The sequence below is a fragment of the Choristoneura fumiferana genome, chromosome 24 (assembly GCF_025370935.1).
Source record: "Choristoneura fumiferana chromosome 24, NRCan_CFum_1, whole genome shotgun sequence".
NCBI lineage: Eukaryota > Metazoa > Arthropoda > Insecta > Lepidoptera > Tortricidae > Choristoneura > Choristoneura fumiferana.
Window position 1 is genome coordinate 3,429,170 of NC_133495.1, and position 17,035 is coordinate 3,446,204.

General features: G+C 38.0%; 2 protein-coding genes across 2 annotated transcripts in view; one reads left to right on the forward strand and one right to left on the reverse strand.

The window, feature by feature from the left end:
• Positions 1 to 4,789: 4,789 nt before the first annotated feature.
• LOC141441528 (stromal membrane-associated protein 1) lies at positions 4,790 to 15,084 on the reverse strand. Its single transcript, XM_074106292.1, has 5 exons — positions 14,854 to 15,084; positions 10,997 to 11,127; positions 9,592 to 9,770; positions 8,880 to 8,985; positions 4,790 to 8,711 (listed from the first exon to the last, which is right to left on the reverse strand). Exons 1-5 carry the CDS (start codon positions 14,969 to 14,971, stop codon positions 7,830 to 7,832), a joined length of 1,416 nt encoding a protein of 471 aa, XP_073962393.1. The 5' UTR covers positions 14,972 to 15,084; the 3' UTR covers positions 4,790 to 7,829.
• Positions 15,085 to 15,680: 596 nt separating this feature from the next.
• Vps15 (vacuolar protein sorting 15) overlaps positions 15,681 to 17,035 on the forward strand; it is a 33,177-nt gene continuing 31,822 nt past the window's right edge. The window contains exons 1-2 of the mRNA XM_074106359.1: positions 15,681 to 16,016; positions 16,210 to 16,390. Coding sequence (XP_073962460.1) covers positions 15,925 to 16,016; positions 16,210 to 16,390 — 273 coding nt within the window. The 5' untranslated portion in view covers positions 15,681 to 15,924. The remainder of the gene's footprint in view (positions 16,017 to 16,209; positions 16,391 to 17,035) is intronic.

Genomic DNA, 17,035 nt, shown 5'->3' on the forward strand with positions numbered 1-17,035 from the left:
TTGCCAGTCGCCAGCACCACGCCACCAGAAAAGCGAAAGCGAAAATAATTTTCATAATCACGTAAAAAATATGTAATTTACAAAGACACTCAACCAACGCCTTCAGTACTTCAATAATCTTATTTGTCAAGCTGTGGCACAGAGTACATTTTTATATAGGGTATGCGTTAACATAACAGACGCAATAGTTTATTCTTTTCTTGGGCGCATTATTAGCTTACCCAACGAAAACCAAAAACTGCCTCTCAAGGAAAAAAAACTCGTGTCGTGTATAAGTAAGCGAATTTTGGCATAGTTGTAGGGAATGGTGTTTTAAACCACATACTAAAGTACCGATGGGTGGGGGTGTGGGGGTGGAGCTAACGGGTGGGGGGAGGGTGTAAGTAAAATACCATTTTTAGTTTTTCGTAAATAACTCGTAAATGCTGGCCCACAGCAATAAAAATTCTAAGACATAAGTAATCTTCCTAAAATTCTCTACAAAAAAGATTCTATACATTTTAACTCTGAGATCAATATTTCACGAGATATGGCGGGAAGATGGACAAATAAAAAATAGCACATTTCTCACATACTGAACGGATTTGCATGAAATTTGCCATACAGGTATTAAATACCCCCCATTAAAGGATAAGTCCGCCTTTGTACAAGTATCTTAAAGTTTGTCAGTAATGTTTTGTTAATTTTCTTTTGTACAATAAAGAGTTTACATACATACATACATAAATACCAGGGTATTGCAGGCATTAACATACAAGGTGGGCCCTTTAACAGGAGCAAAAAATTAAAGCACAGCTTCTACTCTTCATCTTAAGCTAATTTAATTTTATCTTAAGGTCGCGGGTGAGCAAGGAAATTCTTTTAGTTCATTGAGCTAATTTAGTTCTAAAACTTTTTGAAAAATGTATATAATCTTTTTTGTAGAGAATTTGTTTCAGGATGTATTCATGAATTAAAACAGTAATTTAGTTAAAGAACATGCTTTTTACTTCTCATTGAAAATTATACATGTCTACATACATCTAGACCACTATATAGGTAATGACACTGACAGCGCGCCAAACAGGTTACGTTCGGAAACATCCCTCTTTCTTTAGAAAAGCTCATACTACCCTACGACATGTCATAGTCGTTGAAACGGGCAGGTCTACATCCTACCCTGGTGCTACGTCGTGGCTCTGGAAGGACGTTACCAGCCATTGCTTCTTGGTATTGTTGAGCTCTTTGATTTTCCGGTCTGAGCTCATCTTGTTCTGCTGAAAATATAAGTTCTGTACCTGTATGGTAAGGCTGAGATGGCGACCACTCTGTTGTTTGTCTTGGGACATTCACTTCTGTAGGTACCATCTTGTGTATAGAGGAAACACCTTCAGGACAAGGTCTTATGTGAATCCTGTTTCGCCTGTATTCTTTGCCATTTGCAGATACGACATATGACCTATCATTCAGAACCTCAGTAACTTTTGCAGGTACCCATTTTCCATTCCATTCTGGATTTAATCTAACAGCCACATTTTGACCTATTCTAAGCATGGCAGTGTCCTTTGCTCTTTGGTCATAGTTTACCTTATATTTTTCTTTTCGTTCCTTAATAGTTTTAGGTACATTTGCAATAAGTTTGGGTATTAAATGTTTTAGCAGACAGGGTAGACCAGTTCTCGTTCTTCTGGAAAATAGTTTCTGTACTGGACTTGTCAAATCATCTTCTTTGGGTACATTCCTCAGATGTAATAATGAATACCATAAGTCGCTTTTAGTCTCCAAGCTCTGTATTACTATTCGTTTTGCTATTTTAACAGTTATTTCTGCTTTGCCATTTGACTGTGGATAGTGCGGTGATGATGTAATGTGTTCAAAATTCCAGCTCACAGAAAATTTCTTGAAATCTTCATTAACAAAATTTGTGGCATTGTCGGTACAAACTCTTTGGGGAATACCATGTCTCGAAAAAATTTTTTTACATATATCAACAATTTCTAATGCTGTAAGTGACTTTAATTTGTCTAATTCGAAATAGTCTGAATAGTGATCAACTGTTACTAAATATTTTGCTTGGCTCACCGTAAACACATCCATTGACACATATTGGAATGGATATCTAGGCACATCATGAGGTTTTAGAGGCAATTTTTGCTGTGCTGTGGAATTTGTAACACAAAATCTACATTTTGCCACAAAGTTTTTATATCATTTGACATGCCCGGCCAAAACATATTTGTCCTTGCTAGCCTCAAGGTAGCTATAATGCCATTATGACTTGCATGTACCTTTATCATTAACTTCTCTTATTGACACTGGTATAAGTACTTGGTCTTTTCTTAGTATGAGGCCATCTATAGTTGATAATTCATGCCTGAATTTATGATATATCCTTATCTCAGATGGCATGTCAGATATATAATTAGGGAAACCTTTTATGATATATACCATTATTTTCTGTAGATTGGAATCATTTTGTGTTTCTGTTTTAATCCTCTCAATAAGTTTGTCTGAAATTTTTAAATATTTAACTGCTGAAATCTTGTTTATAATCTTAAAATTTTCTTTTCATTAAACTTTCTTTCCTTTTTTAAAATGTCCTCATCCTCTTCTACTGGAGCTCGTGATAATGTATCTGCTACTATGTTATCTTGCCTTGTATATACTGTAATTCAATATTATATTTTTGTACTGTAAGTAGCATCATCTGTAACCTTTTTGGTGCCTCTGTGAGTGGTTTATTTAGAATGTTAATCAGTGGTTTATGGTCTGTTTTAATGATTATTCTTGGGTTACCAACTATATATTGATTAAATCTTGTGCATGCAAACACTACTGCAAGCATCTCTTTTTCAATTTGAGCATATTTTTTTGTGTGGATGTGAGACAGCGGGATGCAAAAGATATTATCCGATCATTTTGATATAAAGCAGCTCCCAAACCAAATTCACTTGCATCACATTCAATAACAACATCTTTGTTCAATTCAAAGTATTTTAGTGTAGGTAAATCTGATATAATCCTTTTTTAAATTATTAAATTCTTTTTCTTCTTTGTCTGTCCATTTAAAATTACATCCTTTCTAGTAAGTTGCCTTAGGTGATGTGCCTCATAACTCAGATTATTTATAAATTTACTGAGATAACTCACCATACCTAAAAATCTCAACACATCTTTGTTAGAGGTTGGTGTTGGCATATTTTTAATAGCATGTACCTTTGATTTATCTACTTGAAGACCATCCTTTGTTAAATAATGTCCATAGTACTTGACTTGTACTATCTTGTTATATATATGACATAGTACTATCTTGTTTTCTATGTTAAACAGCAAGGGCACCTCCCTATGGCCAGATCTCTTATTTATTTTTATTTCTGATATGTAAACATCATCATCTGATACATCAGATGGTGTTTGCTCACTGACCTCACGGACATATTTTTTCTTACAAACTTTTGCCAAGTGATTCCATCCCTTGCACTTTTCACACCTCTTTTTATATGCTGGACATATATTTTGTTAAATATGTGCTTGTTTCCACAAAACTTACATGTTCTTAGCTCTTTCTGGTAAGTCTTTTTGTTCATTTATTTTATTAATTGATTTTTCTTCTGATTCCTCAGTTTTCTGGAGCTCTGTCAGTTGCTTGCTGGCCGTTTCCGCTGACCTGCAGATATTTACAGCCTCCTCCAGATCCAGATCTGCTCTTCGTAGTAATTCTTTCTTTGTGTCTCCATTGATAATGCCCACTACTATTCTGTCTCTTAAAATTTCCTTTTCCATAGTACCATATTGGCATGGTTTTACCAGTTTTTTTAATGATAATAGATATTCAGAGAAATCTTCTCCTTGAAGCTGTGTTCTCGCATTAAATAAATATCTGGAGTATATTACATTTGTCTCTTTGCTTATGAACTCTTCTATTTTCTTAAAGATAAGCAATTCGTCTTTTTTATCTTCTTCAGTCAGACCAAACTCCATGTATTTTTTCATAGCCGCAGAGCCTAAAGCACTGATTAGTAGGCCGGCTTTTATTTCTGCCTTTGCTGGTGGCCATTTGTCAATTCCAGAGGCCAAACAGTAATTCTGCCAGCCGTTCTTGAAACATTCTAAGTTTTCATGCTGATCGCCAGATTCGACTTGTAAAGGCTGTGGCCATGGGACATTGACCCTGCTTGCACTGGAGTCTCCCGTGTTAGTAACAACTTGTTGTTGTAACAATGTGATCTGACTTTGCATTGTCGCGAGCAATTTTGTTTGTTGCTCAAGTAAGAGCGCGAATTTCTCATCAGCACTCATTTTTTCACTTTATTTTGGTCACTGCAGCACTTCTGACACCATGTTTCAGGATGTATTCATGAATTAAAACAGTAATTTAGTTAAAGAACATGCTTTTTACTTCTCATTGAAATTTACATGTCTACATACATCTAGACCACTATATAGGTAATGACACTGACAGCGCGCAAACAGGTTACGTTCGGAAGAAAATTTATGAAGATTACTTATGTCTTCGAGATATTTACGAAAAACTAAAAAATGGGACCTTTACACCCTCCCCAATCCATCAGTACTTTAGTATGTGGTTTTAAAATACCATTCCCTACAACTATGCCAAAATTTGCTTCTATACGATTTTTTTCCCGAGTTCCCTTTGTTGGGTAGCCTATAGTGAGATGACGACACAACGGCCAGAAAAAAATTCAATGTGGGTTGCACTCCTAGCCACAACGCGATCAAAAACACTACTTATACCATGGGAAGTTAATAGGAAAGGAGGATAGGTAGAGATAAAATGAAAATTACAAGATATTGGCGTAGTGTTTATTGGTGTAAACAAAATCGACTTAATCGAGGCCACAATCAAGCCCTCTCACAGATTCCGTTGTATACATACATACATACACCGTCATGCACTCATGAGTAACTAAACACACCCAAAAATGGATTCATGGTTCACAGCTATCTTTACAATTTACATTATATTTGCACGATGCTTCTACGACACTAGACCACTCACTTCACAAATTTAATGTTTGATACTATTAAAATAGGAATAATCTCATGGAACCATTCTTCATTGTAAGGTTAAATCCTTTTTAAAGTTTGTCCGTTTATACGTCCAATTTACTATTATGAAACCAGCTAAGAGCGTGTCGGGCACGCCCAAAATAGGGTTCCGTAGCCATTACGAAAACATTTAGTAATATTTTTCTAAGGATTTCGTATTTTATACGGAATATTTTATTATATATTTATATTTTATAGCCGTTATAGTTTTCCTTGAAAGTTTGATATATTTACTACCATCCTGAATTATTTTAAAATTTTCCACCCACCGGTTTAGATTTTAGAGGGGGGGGGGGGAGCTCGATTTTAATTAAAATTTGCACTTTAAAGTTGAATATTTCGCAAACAAATCACTGAATCGAAAAACTGTCTCAGCAAACCCCTAATGGTTTTAAAAGACCTATCCAACGATACCCCAGGGTTGGATGAGAAAAAAAAAACACCCCCACTTTACGTCTTTTTTAATTATACCATTTTGTCGGCATAGTTTACTTATATATTCTTGCAAAATTACTGCTTTCTAGCATTGATAGTCCCTGACCAAAGCCGCGGACGGACAGACGGACAGACAGACAGAGACAGACAGTCAAGACAGACATGGCGAAACTATAAGGGTTCAGTTTTTGCCATTTTGGCTCCGGAACCCTAAAAAAAAGGCCTTATCTTCGTGAGTGGTCAAATTTTGAGTAAATACACTACATGCCATAAAAATTGACAAACAATTATATTATTATCGTCGATTTTATACAATACGACCCTGTCTCAAAGCAATTGTGGGAGAAATCAGTCTTTTCGACCAAAAATTACATTAAAATGCTAAAATAATGACATTGGCCAATAGAATCCCAAAAATAATTGTGTTGTAAATAAAATCTATTTAAACCAATTTATAAAAATAAATACAAATTATGGACTCAAAATACTGAATAAAAATAATAGCATCGAAATACCTATTACGAACTAAAGCATGTCCGAGTCCTAAGCTACCAACTTTTTTCAGTCAAGTGTTTTCTAGTTAAGTTGCTATAATCAATACTATGTAGTAATATAATAATAATAAAGCTGTACACAAGTTGCATGTGCATAATAGGAAAATCAAAATGTTGTGTGATATTTAATTGTCATTTAGTTGTATCTTTTTTTATTAGACAAAGAATTCTTCTTCAATGGGGATGAAATGACGGTAGCTTGGTAGCTTTCGAACTCTAGACCAATTTTAAAGTACAATCATGACTTTATAATTTTAAGACAACGAGGTTCTTCACGTCGAAGTATTCTTAAACATTCTATTTTATATAAATTATTACACACCTACATATGTTATGTTCCTATCCTAGTTTATAGAGCAATGTAGGAATTACAAGAACGTGTACTTAACTTATGTGTATTCCGTCAAGTATGGAAAAGACAGCTTAGGCCTTGGGCCAAGTAATAAAAAAAAGTATTGCTACAACGCAAAAACAAAGATGTCGTTACTTTCTTTTAAACCAGTGACTTCTGTCTCCTACCGTCATAGATACGTCATAAAAGTGAGAAAAATGTTACTCAAATATTATATCACGACAACATAGCACCAGTACAGTACGAGATAAATTGTCTCGCCTTTTCCATAAACATGTCGTACTAAATCCATTTAAACAAGATAACTGGATGGTAATCAACATAACATATGTAGGCGTGCATGAGAGTTAAGTAATTATTGTGATCACGACAGGGCACTCTGCGACAGTATCTAGCCCTTTATACCGTTTTGGGGTAACTTTGATTTAAATTACTTCGAAATTATTGTTAAATTATGTTTATGTCTTTTGGTCCTTATTTTTAAGAGACGAAAATTTGGCGACAAAAGCTGACCTTATAACGAATTTAAAATAATGTAAATAGTTGTCCACAAAGCCACCCCGTTAGTCGGTAGTAGTAACCTATGCACTGTCCCATTGAATATGATTGAATTTGATGTGTTACAAATAAAATGTGAGTAATGGCGCTTCGTTTTTTACTTTCAGCATCCATCTTACTAAGACTCACAAGGCCTATCTTGTTTATGACATAAAAATTGAGATATCAAACCTCGATTACACAAAATGACGACATTTTGTGTAAGTATCGATGAATATAGAAATCGATAGTATGATAAGATAGACAGTGAAATTGCAAATGTCGATGTGTTAGTTCAATATTGCAGTTACCAATTTTTGAATAAATTTTCTACTTAAATTAAGTGAATAATTTTAATACAATTAAGTAAATCGATTCACAAACACAATTCATAGTGCGTTACATTTAAAGTGAAGTGCAAACAATTAGAAGTGAAACACGTCTAACCATAAAGAATATAAACTGAATAGTAAGAGGAGTACAAATACTTACATCTCTTATTTAAAATTAATATAATTTTGTTTGTATTATATTTACATTTTTCGCCAATTCAATGCGAATTCGTCCGTCGAATTGAAGTTCACAAATAAGCAATTCCTCACATTTTATACCTTTACAGCACTTCACACTTCAAGACTTTGCTGTGTTCATCGATAGATGGCGCTTGGCGACAAATCCGCTACAACTACTAAATGTATTAGTATTATTGTCCCCCAGTGTACTATAGAAAGAAATAATATCGACTTCCATTGCACAGATAACAAATGCGTTTTGATTTTCATTCGATTAAAAGTAAACTATCACATCTAAAAACGGAACGGCAACACATTCACGCATAGGAACGTAACGCTAACACCTAAATGAAAATCAATCCACATGTTAAATTACTACCATAGACTACATTACTGCCAAGTGGAGTTGCTGGCAACATTTGCGTTTGGCGCGAACGCGTTAGGGAAACTTTGTCCTAAACCCAACGCTCCAAACTGCTGTGATAGCGGCTGCGCTTGCTGCGGTTGGTTGAAGAATTGATTATTTTGCGGGAACGTTTGGGGTTGAGCGGAGTTGAACTGCTGTCCGAAGGGCTGTTGGAACTGCCCTGGCACAGATTGGAACTGACTGAATTGCTGCATGCCGTTTTGTGCGGGCATGTTGTTGAATGCTGGCGCGGGTGTTTGGAACACGTTACCGAACCCGAACTGATTTTGTGCTTGTTGGTTGAATTGATTTTGCGCCGATTGGTTGAATTGGTTTTGCGCTGGCGCTTGGTTGAATTGATTTTGCGCCGGTTGCGGGTTAAATTGATTCTGTGGTTGTTGGTTAAATTGATTCTGAGGTTGCTGGTTGAATTGATTCTGAGGGGGTTGTTGATTAAATTGATTTTGAGCTGGTTGGTTGAACTGATTTTGCGTGGTCGCAGTGAAACTCGGCGTGAATTGGCTAGCTAAATTAGAAGGTGTCTGACTATATAAAGCTAGAATACTGTCCTTAGTTAGCTTATTTTTCTCCTTTTCTGTGGGGGCGGGTTGTTTAAAGAAGTTTTCTTCTTCGGTCTTCAAGTCCGGTTTGACTTCTTTGGGCGGTTCGACGGATTCTTGTGGTGCTGAGAAGAAGCTGGAGAATATGTCATCTGAAGGTTTGGAGTCCGGTTTGGAGGTGTCCAGTCCGAGAAGGTCAGCTGAGCTGGGTTTGGTGGGCTCAGGCTGAGCCGTAGGAGTACTCCGGCCCAGCTTTGGGCTGACTGAAGACTTCGGCTTCGGTATACTTGGGATCACGTCAGATTTCTGAAAATTCATGAAAGGAACATAAATTAATATTTTTATTACAGATATGCTGACAGAATTATGATTGTTAAGCGCTTTTTTATCTGCTCAGTTAAAGTATCTATTTTTAGGGTGAAAAGCTTTAATGAATTTTAAAGTGTATGTGTATGGTTATCCTAGATAACTTACATTATATTTCTTGTCGGTAGTGGGCGCCGGCAGAGGCCCGAGCCCCGACGACGAAGACTTCTTTTTCCGCTTCTGACGCTCCAGTTCCTCATCTATCTCTTTGTCCCTGAAAAAAAAACAACTCCAGTTAGTCTTTTGTTGAAGTTCTTCATTAAGATGTTGGTATTGTTGGTGTGGTGTGAAAATGTGCTGGACATAGACTTCAAAAGTATAATGTGTAAATGAAAAGCATATTGTGCAGCTCAAGAGTTCAAACTGTCCATTACGACGGCTCTTTGCCTGCCATAGACATAATTAATGATTATGCAGACCTCTGGCACTGGATACTACTGTGTAGAGTTAAGATTGAAGCTTAGACTAAAGCTTAGTATGTGAGAGTCCGGCACTGTCTGGGGCTTCCCTTTCCAGTCGTCATTAATGGATTTTTCCCGACTGCATCCCCCAACTCTTACAGAGCACCTCATAGAAAATTAAAAATGTAAAAACAAGGACAGTGTCTTTCGCCTTTAAGGCTGAGTTTCCACCAGAGGTGTGCGAGAAAGCGAGAAATGTGTTTTATGAACCAATAGAAACGCGTCATTTATGTCGCCTCGCTCCGCTCAGCTGTTGCCACCAGAGCGGTGCTGTGCGAGGGTAGGAAGTTTCTATTGGTTCATGAAAAACACACCTCAATAAAATAAAAAACAGTAGATATTGTAGGTGTTGTACTAACCAGTTGACCTTGGGCAGACTCGGAGGCACCCACTCCTTGGCGATGTACTTTTTCTGCTCATACTTGGCGCGGATGAAAGCCTCCAGCGAGGAGTCGTTCTGCGGCCGCCGGAACGAGTCCGGCAGGTTCGCCTCGTAGACTGCGCGGGCGCGGGAATTACCCATTTGTTGGAGGGACACCTGCAATGTTCAGTGAATATGGATATCGATGGATATATCGATTGATTTTTGAGTATTTCCTATTATCTGTGCTTGAGCACTCAGTTACAAAGAAATTAACTTATTTTCGAGAGGTATTCCAATGAACAATCTCTCACTTGAATTGAAAATAGTTGACTTTTCTAGCGTCTCTGATCTAACTAAGTTATTTGTGATCTATTCAGCTTTGATGTGTCATCACTCATCACTTGTGTCAATCAGAGGCCGTATTGCCTAACGTTTCTGCCGCTAACCATTGAAATCAAATGACAGATTTCGTATACAAAAACTGTCATTTGATTGCGATGGCGAGCGTCAGAAACGTTAGGCAAATACGGACTCAGGTCTCTGTTAAGTTGGTGTGCTTTGGTATGTCAGCATTTTTGAGTATTGAACTCGATTTTATTTACTTATGTAATCGATTTATTGGAGTAGGTTTAGTAAAAAAAGATAAAAAGCTAGAGTATAGTCTAACATTTGGTTGCATGGTGAACGGTTGTGTTGCTCTAAGAGCTGGTTTCCACTTGTCGGATGTCGGGCCCGGATTTTAATCGGACATTCCAGTTGCAGAACAATTTATATGGAGCTATTCAACCCAACACTGATTTTCTATAGAAATGTCCGACTTCCGACACGAAACGGATCCGACATCCGACAAGTGGGAACAAGCCCTAAGGATAAATTCTGGTTGAGTTTGAAATGCGTCAGTGTAGTATGGTGGTGGTGATAGTTGTGTGTGTTCCTGCAGTGTGGAGGTGCAGGAGCTGCATGAATCCACATTTGCTGTATAGACGTAGCTATCGTTAAAACGCGGGTGAGCAAAGTAATGATTCAATAGTTCATAATTAGCAAATAATTTAATTATGATTGGTTTTTTTGGAGTCTTTTTGTATTTTTTATTTCAACTCCAAATTTGTTACTTTTACGGGTATCCCGTGAAACCATATCGAAAATACAAACTGAGACATGGATGCACAGAAAAACCAGAAAAAGAGACCAGCGATGGGAATCGAACCCAGGTCCACAAAAACAACCAGCCCAGCGGTGGTGTAGGGGTTATAGCACGCAGCACGGATTGCTCACTACTGCGCGGATGTCTCAGTTTGTATTTTCGAAATAAATTAATTTGTCACAAATCTAAAGTCACATTGGGCTTTACGTCTTCCACTTGGGATCCAAAGCTTACAAAACTGGTAAAAATCTGTTACCACTTGTTCCGGCGTCCAGGAGTCCAGGTTGACGCTCTTGACCTTGGAGATGTGCACGCCGAGATTGCGGTGGATGCCGGCGCAGCGGATGCAGAGGAAGATGCCCAGGTTCCATGACGCCCAGCGAGGCCCTGCCAATCATACCAGGTAAAGCATAGCACAACAAAGCTACTGAAGCCCGCTTCGGAGTGCATGGGAAGCGGGCCTTAGGGCCTACGCTAACTGACGCGATTTGCACGGAGCCGGTGGACGCCTGTTGAAAAATAGTACGAACAGCGCTAACTGCGCGCGTCGGACTGTACCTACACCCACGCCCGCAGAGGTGTGCCCGCAGGGGTGCGCCCGCTCTGTGCGCCAGCTAGCGTAGGCAATTTTAGCGCGCCGTCTTTTTCAAGCGATCCTTTGTCAGAGGGACGGCGGGCTAAAAACGCGCGATTAGCTGCGGCTAACCTAGTGCGTATTGCAGCATACAACGCTGCATGCGAGTTGCTTGTTGCATACTTTTGGTCATTTTCCAAGCATTTTTACTGGCCGGTTGTATGCAGTTAACTCTTTTTATATTACACATTTAGTTTCTGATTTGAAATTTGAAAATTGAATTCTTTGATTCGTTGGTTCGACTGATGTTTTGATTTTGGCCTCGATTCTTTGATCACATGTTGGATAGCGCAGAGCTCTCGTCTGAGGTGGAATTTTGACTTTTGATTTTTGATTTTGACTGCAGTATGTAGCCTTAGTCAGGGCCGGCTTTAGTGGGGGCGACCGGGGCGCCTGGTAGTATAAGGTGCCGTCCGCGCCAGATCAACTAAAGCAACTGCTAACTAAGCGCACACTATCCTTTAAGCAAATATTATTAAGTGATGCTGAGTTAACTTTTGTAAAAACGAAAGAAAGTAACGATTGATGTCGAGTTTAGTGTAATCAAAGTTTTTGGGACATGCCCTTTGTAGTATCTAATTACCGTGGAAGGATCACATACACACATATCGGTCTACATATATACATCCCTTGCAGGGCACAGGCCTCCTCTTTGAACCGTAGTTCCCACGCAGGTCCAGTGCAGATTGGGAAGTTCACACACACCTTAGAATTAGTTTGCAGGTTTGTGGAGTTCGTGGAAGGAAAGCATGATGATCCCTAGTGGTCAAACCGCAGCCGCATAAACTAGCAGCTGCCTACCCTGGAATTGACACTGTACGCCAATGTCACTACCGAATCCACCAGTGTGGCTCAGAGTTGATGTGACAGCAATAGTAAAATTTCGGTCAGTGCATCTGGGGTTTACATTGCAGCGCATTAGACATGTTGACCAGAGACACAGCAGGGCTTCTACGAAACTCGAAACTCGAAGTTCATGTCGTGCGGTCCCTCTGACACTTATACTATTTAATACGAGAGCGAGAGGGACGGTACGATACGAACTTCGAGTTTAGAGTTAGTTTTATCATGTTAGTATTTCCACTTCAGCGGACGCCGTCACGATTCAGTAACGCTGTTATCTTATCGTCATGCAATTGATGACGTTAACACATCCCCGTGTCTTTGTACGTCGCATAATTTGGCATATATGCAGAAGAACAACTGATCTAATAAAGAAGTACCAATTCCCAATTCTTGTTTCATTGACAAAAAAAAACCGGAATACAGATATTAAGAACTAAGGTCAACGACATAGCTGTAAAAAAAAATTTTTTTTATTCCATTGGATGGCTTACGAGCAAGTGGGTCTCCTGATGGTAAGAGATCAGCACCGCCCAAGCATATATATATATGCATATGCAAGTTGAAGTGGCAATGGGCGGTCCACATCGCTCGAAGAACAGATAACCGTTGGGGGTGAAAAGTTCTCGAGTGGCGACCATGAACCAGAAGATGAAGCGTTGGCAGGCCTCCCACTAGGTGTACTGACGACATCGTGAGAATTGCGGGTAACCGGTGGATGCATGTGGCGAGTTGTCGTTCATTGTGGCGTTTTAAGGGGGAGGCCTTTGTTCAGCAGTGGACGTCTACCGGCTGATGATGATGATGATGACCAAAAAAATGTGTGCCCAATATTTTCTAAAAATCTAACTGACAACTAAATATAATACTTTTTTTACCCAGGAATATACTCAATTCAATGACATTGCATTGAAAATTGCAACTTTAAAAACAAACTTCACCTTGTAAAATTCCAATAAAACTGAGTCATAATTAATTAAAATTGTACCGAATGCATTTTGGATACAGGAAAGCATAATAAACTGCTTCCTCTTAAAACAGGACAAACAGTTTAATTATTGTTTTAAATTAATCTGACATAAAAGGCGATGTTTATAGGTCACAGCTCATTAGAGCCACCCGGCACCCGACCAGCACCGCCTCGACTTTCGGCGTCCACTCGTTGTCGACAGGTGGTCCACTGGTGGGCGCCGCGTTCACCAATATGTTAATAATTAAGTTCACTAAGCATAATGGGCAAAGGTGGTATCCCAAAAAAAAAACAAGTTATTTATACCATCCGATGCAGAATGTATGTCTTAGGGGGATCCCATGCCCCAATGACCTTTGATCTGAATTCCTTAGTTTTCTAATGTTTTTTGTAAGTTATTATATTAACAACAACGGCTTTAAGCAATATAGTATCCCATATTTACTTCAAAGTTCATGTTTTCGAGATATCTGGCATCAAAGTTGAACGATTTTAGGCCAAGAAACTGGTTTTCTAGCCATAACTTGTTAAATGAAAACCCTCAACCAGTTTTTAGAGAGGTCAAAGACGAACCCAAATATGTAGATTTCGTATATGTTAGATCTTTCACGTCAATAGAGATACTAAATAAGTGTTTTTTCAGACAATGTTTAAAAAAATCATACAAAATTAAGTATTCATTTTTTTCAAAATCTGGTAGACAAAAATGGAGATAAAAGATTGGAGAATTCTATCTGTAGTGCAAAAGTAGGATATGATTCAAAACTTGTCAAAAATCAATGAAAACCTCAGGTAGCCCCTTAAGCAACACAATGGTATAAATCAAGTATTTTTTTAGATACCGCCTTTTGCCTTAACTTCTTGTACGCTAAAGACACGGTCCGTGTAAAATAAAAGGCTACCTTTTTGTATTTTTTTTTAATCAGCAGAATTACTAGAATTCAGTACTTTTTTTAGTTCCCGTGTATGAGGGGTTAAGAGGGAAGTATAGATGTTTTTGCAATATGGCTAGCAAATGGCTAGTATAGTGTCAGTTCCCAATTATGATTCCAAGCATTCATATTAAATAAATATAAGTTAAAATTTTAATATGTGCGGGATCAGTGCTGCTGGTAAACATGTGCCAGGATATTACCACTCCAGCAAATAAGTTTTTTTTAAAGTTAAACTACTTAGTTTGACTTAAAAAAAAAAATGTGATTTCTTTATCAATAGACATGCAACATTTTGTTAAGTCACAAATTAGTAATAGTCATCAATTAACACTCGTAATATCCATAAATTTTAAGGTAATAGATTGAATTTCGATTTGCCCTCATTTCTATTGACCATCTGGCAGATACTGTTCTTTATGTCTTAGTAGAGTTCAAGTTGAACAAAGGTGATAAATTGACTAAATGTGGTACTAACTTGATCAGAATTTACTAGTGAACGAAGTTGAATGGAATAGAACACGAATTAAGCACTGGCATTGATAATAACTAAATTGTTTTAGGATATCATGAGTCATTGGTTTCAATGTGATTGGAGCTCACACTAAATTGGGTTCATGAACCTAATTACGATACGGCGGTCAGCTTGCTTACTATCAGTAATATATCTCCAGCGATACTACCTTGGTCGCAAACATGACTTTAATTTTTATTTGAAACAAGAATCATCGTACCTTTAGCGTCACAGTCAACACAGTATTTGTTGTCTTCATCCTTCAGCATTTGCATCAATATGTTCTGACATCGATCCTGGATTTGTTTAGTTCGGTCTTTTTCACTTTTTGAAGTCATCTCTGTGATATATTCGTAGCAAACGACGTTAAAATCACAGAAAAAGGGTGGAAGGATTGTTTGTTGAAGGCAGCAGTAGAAACCATAGAGCAATAGTAAAGTGACAGCCGGATTGATGAGGTGTATTCTGTTTATGGTTTCCAAATAGGATGGCAGCACTGCTGATATCTGTGCGAGACCGATTGGCTTAAAGGTCTAGTAACCAGGCCATAAAATTACAAAAAAAAAAAAAAAAATGCGAGACCGAGACATCATGGCTACTACGAAACTCTTAACTCGTAGTTCGTATCGTGCCGTCCCTCTCGCTCTCGTATTAAATAGTGTAAGTGTCAGAGGGACCACACGACACGAACTTCGAGTTTCGAGTTTCGTAGTAGCCTGCTCGAGCGACTACTACGAAAATCGAAGTTCGTATCGCACCGTCCCTTTCACTCGCGTATTAAATGACATAAGCGTCAGCGGGACGGCAACGGCATCATACGAAGTTCGAGTTTTTTTTTTTTTTTGTTTTAATTTGTAAGTACTCCAAAAGTCGCCAGATAAGTCGCTAAACCATTTTTATCGCTAAAACTTTTTTTTAGTCGCTAATACTTAAGAAAAATCGCCAGTTCTAGCGACAAAGTTGCTAAGTTGGTAACACGGGTACCGGTTGCCATATACAGGGAATTTAATTTCCCTGATAGAAAACGTCATTTTGACAGTTGACAGTGGCACCTCGGCTCGGATACGAAATGTCAGAGCGTGGTCTTTGTTTTGAAAATAGTCGAACGTAAATCTTTAAAATCATTATTTGCTTCTAAATAGGTAATAAGAGATTTATTGATTACTTGAACATTCTAATCTAATTACTGCTTTCGTGAAGTGCTACACCTCCTCTAATGAGCAGTAATTGATCAAATGTGGGTCGTCGACATTTATTATCTTTGTCTATTGAAAGTAAATTAGTTTTAAAGATGGGAAATCAGCTGGTGGGCGTCGCGCCTTCTCAAATATATCCAGTGGAGCATTATCTAAGCGATCATGTCGACTTAGCTTTCGATCAGAGGTAAGAAAACGAAACTACGTATGTCATACCCTACATTTAAAAATTAACACATTGCTTGTAATTTCTCGGAATTTATCTTCTTAAAATTGTTTTTTTCATAATCTTATATTTATAGCGCTCTTTTTAATTACAGTGTTGTATTTTTATACTAAGTACAAGGAAGCAACGAAACATTTAATACTTTTTTTTTCAGCCTCGGTTCAACGAGGTTCCTGAAAGTGGCGCGCGCGCGTTCTAGAGAAGGCTTGGTGGTGGTCAAAGTGTTTGCTGTCCATGATCCGTCGTTGCCTCTAGCTGAACACAAAGAGAGGATACTAAAGATAAAAGAACAGTTGGCTTCTGCATTCAACTGTTTGCCGTTCCAGAGGGTTATTGTAAGTGTTGCTATAATAAAATAAAAAATCCTATTCTTCTTCTTCTTTAAGTGCCTCTCCAACTAGAGAAGGCTGGCTATCAGCTGTTGGAACTTGTCTCTGTTCTGTGCTAGGTGGAACAGCTATTATTACTTCAGCCTATGGTTGTCCCAGAATTCGAGATACTAAAATGACAGTCTAAAATGTCAAACGTAAAAATAATGTGGCCAGCATAAAGGAACAGTGCTGCTCCGTATTTCGTGTTCGTAAATAACCGATAAAATGTTTATTTTACGATAGCAAAAAACATTAATGCATTCAATATTCTACTTTCCATTTACTTTATCATACGATAAAGTGATGAATCTATGCACAGGTAAAATACAGTGTTCATCACTTAGTGCAACGTAAAAAATAATACAGATGCTACTACAAAACTAGAAAAACGAAGTTCGTATGGCACCGTCCCTTTCACTCGCGTATTGAATGAGATAAGCGTCAGCGGACGGCAACATACGAAGTTGAGTTGCATTTCGTAGTCAGGGCCAGCACGGCTACTACGAAATTCGAAAATCGAAGTTCGTGTGGTTCCGTCCTTCTGACACTACTATTTAATTTAATACGTAAGTGAGAGGGACGTTACGGTACGAACTTTGATTTTCGAAT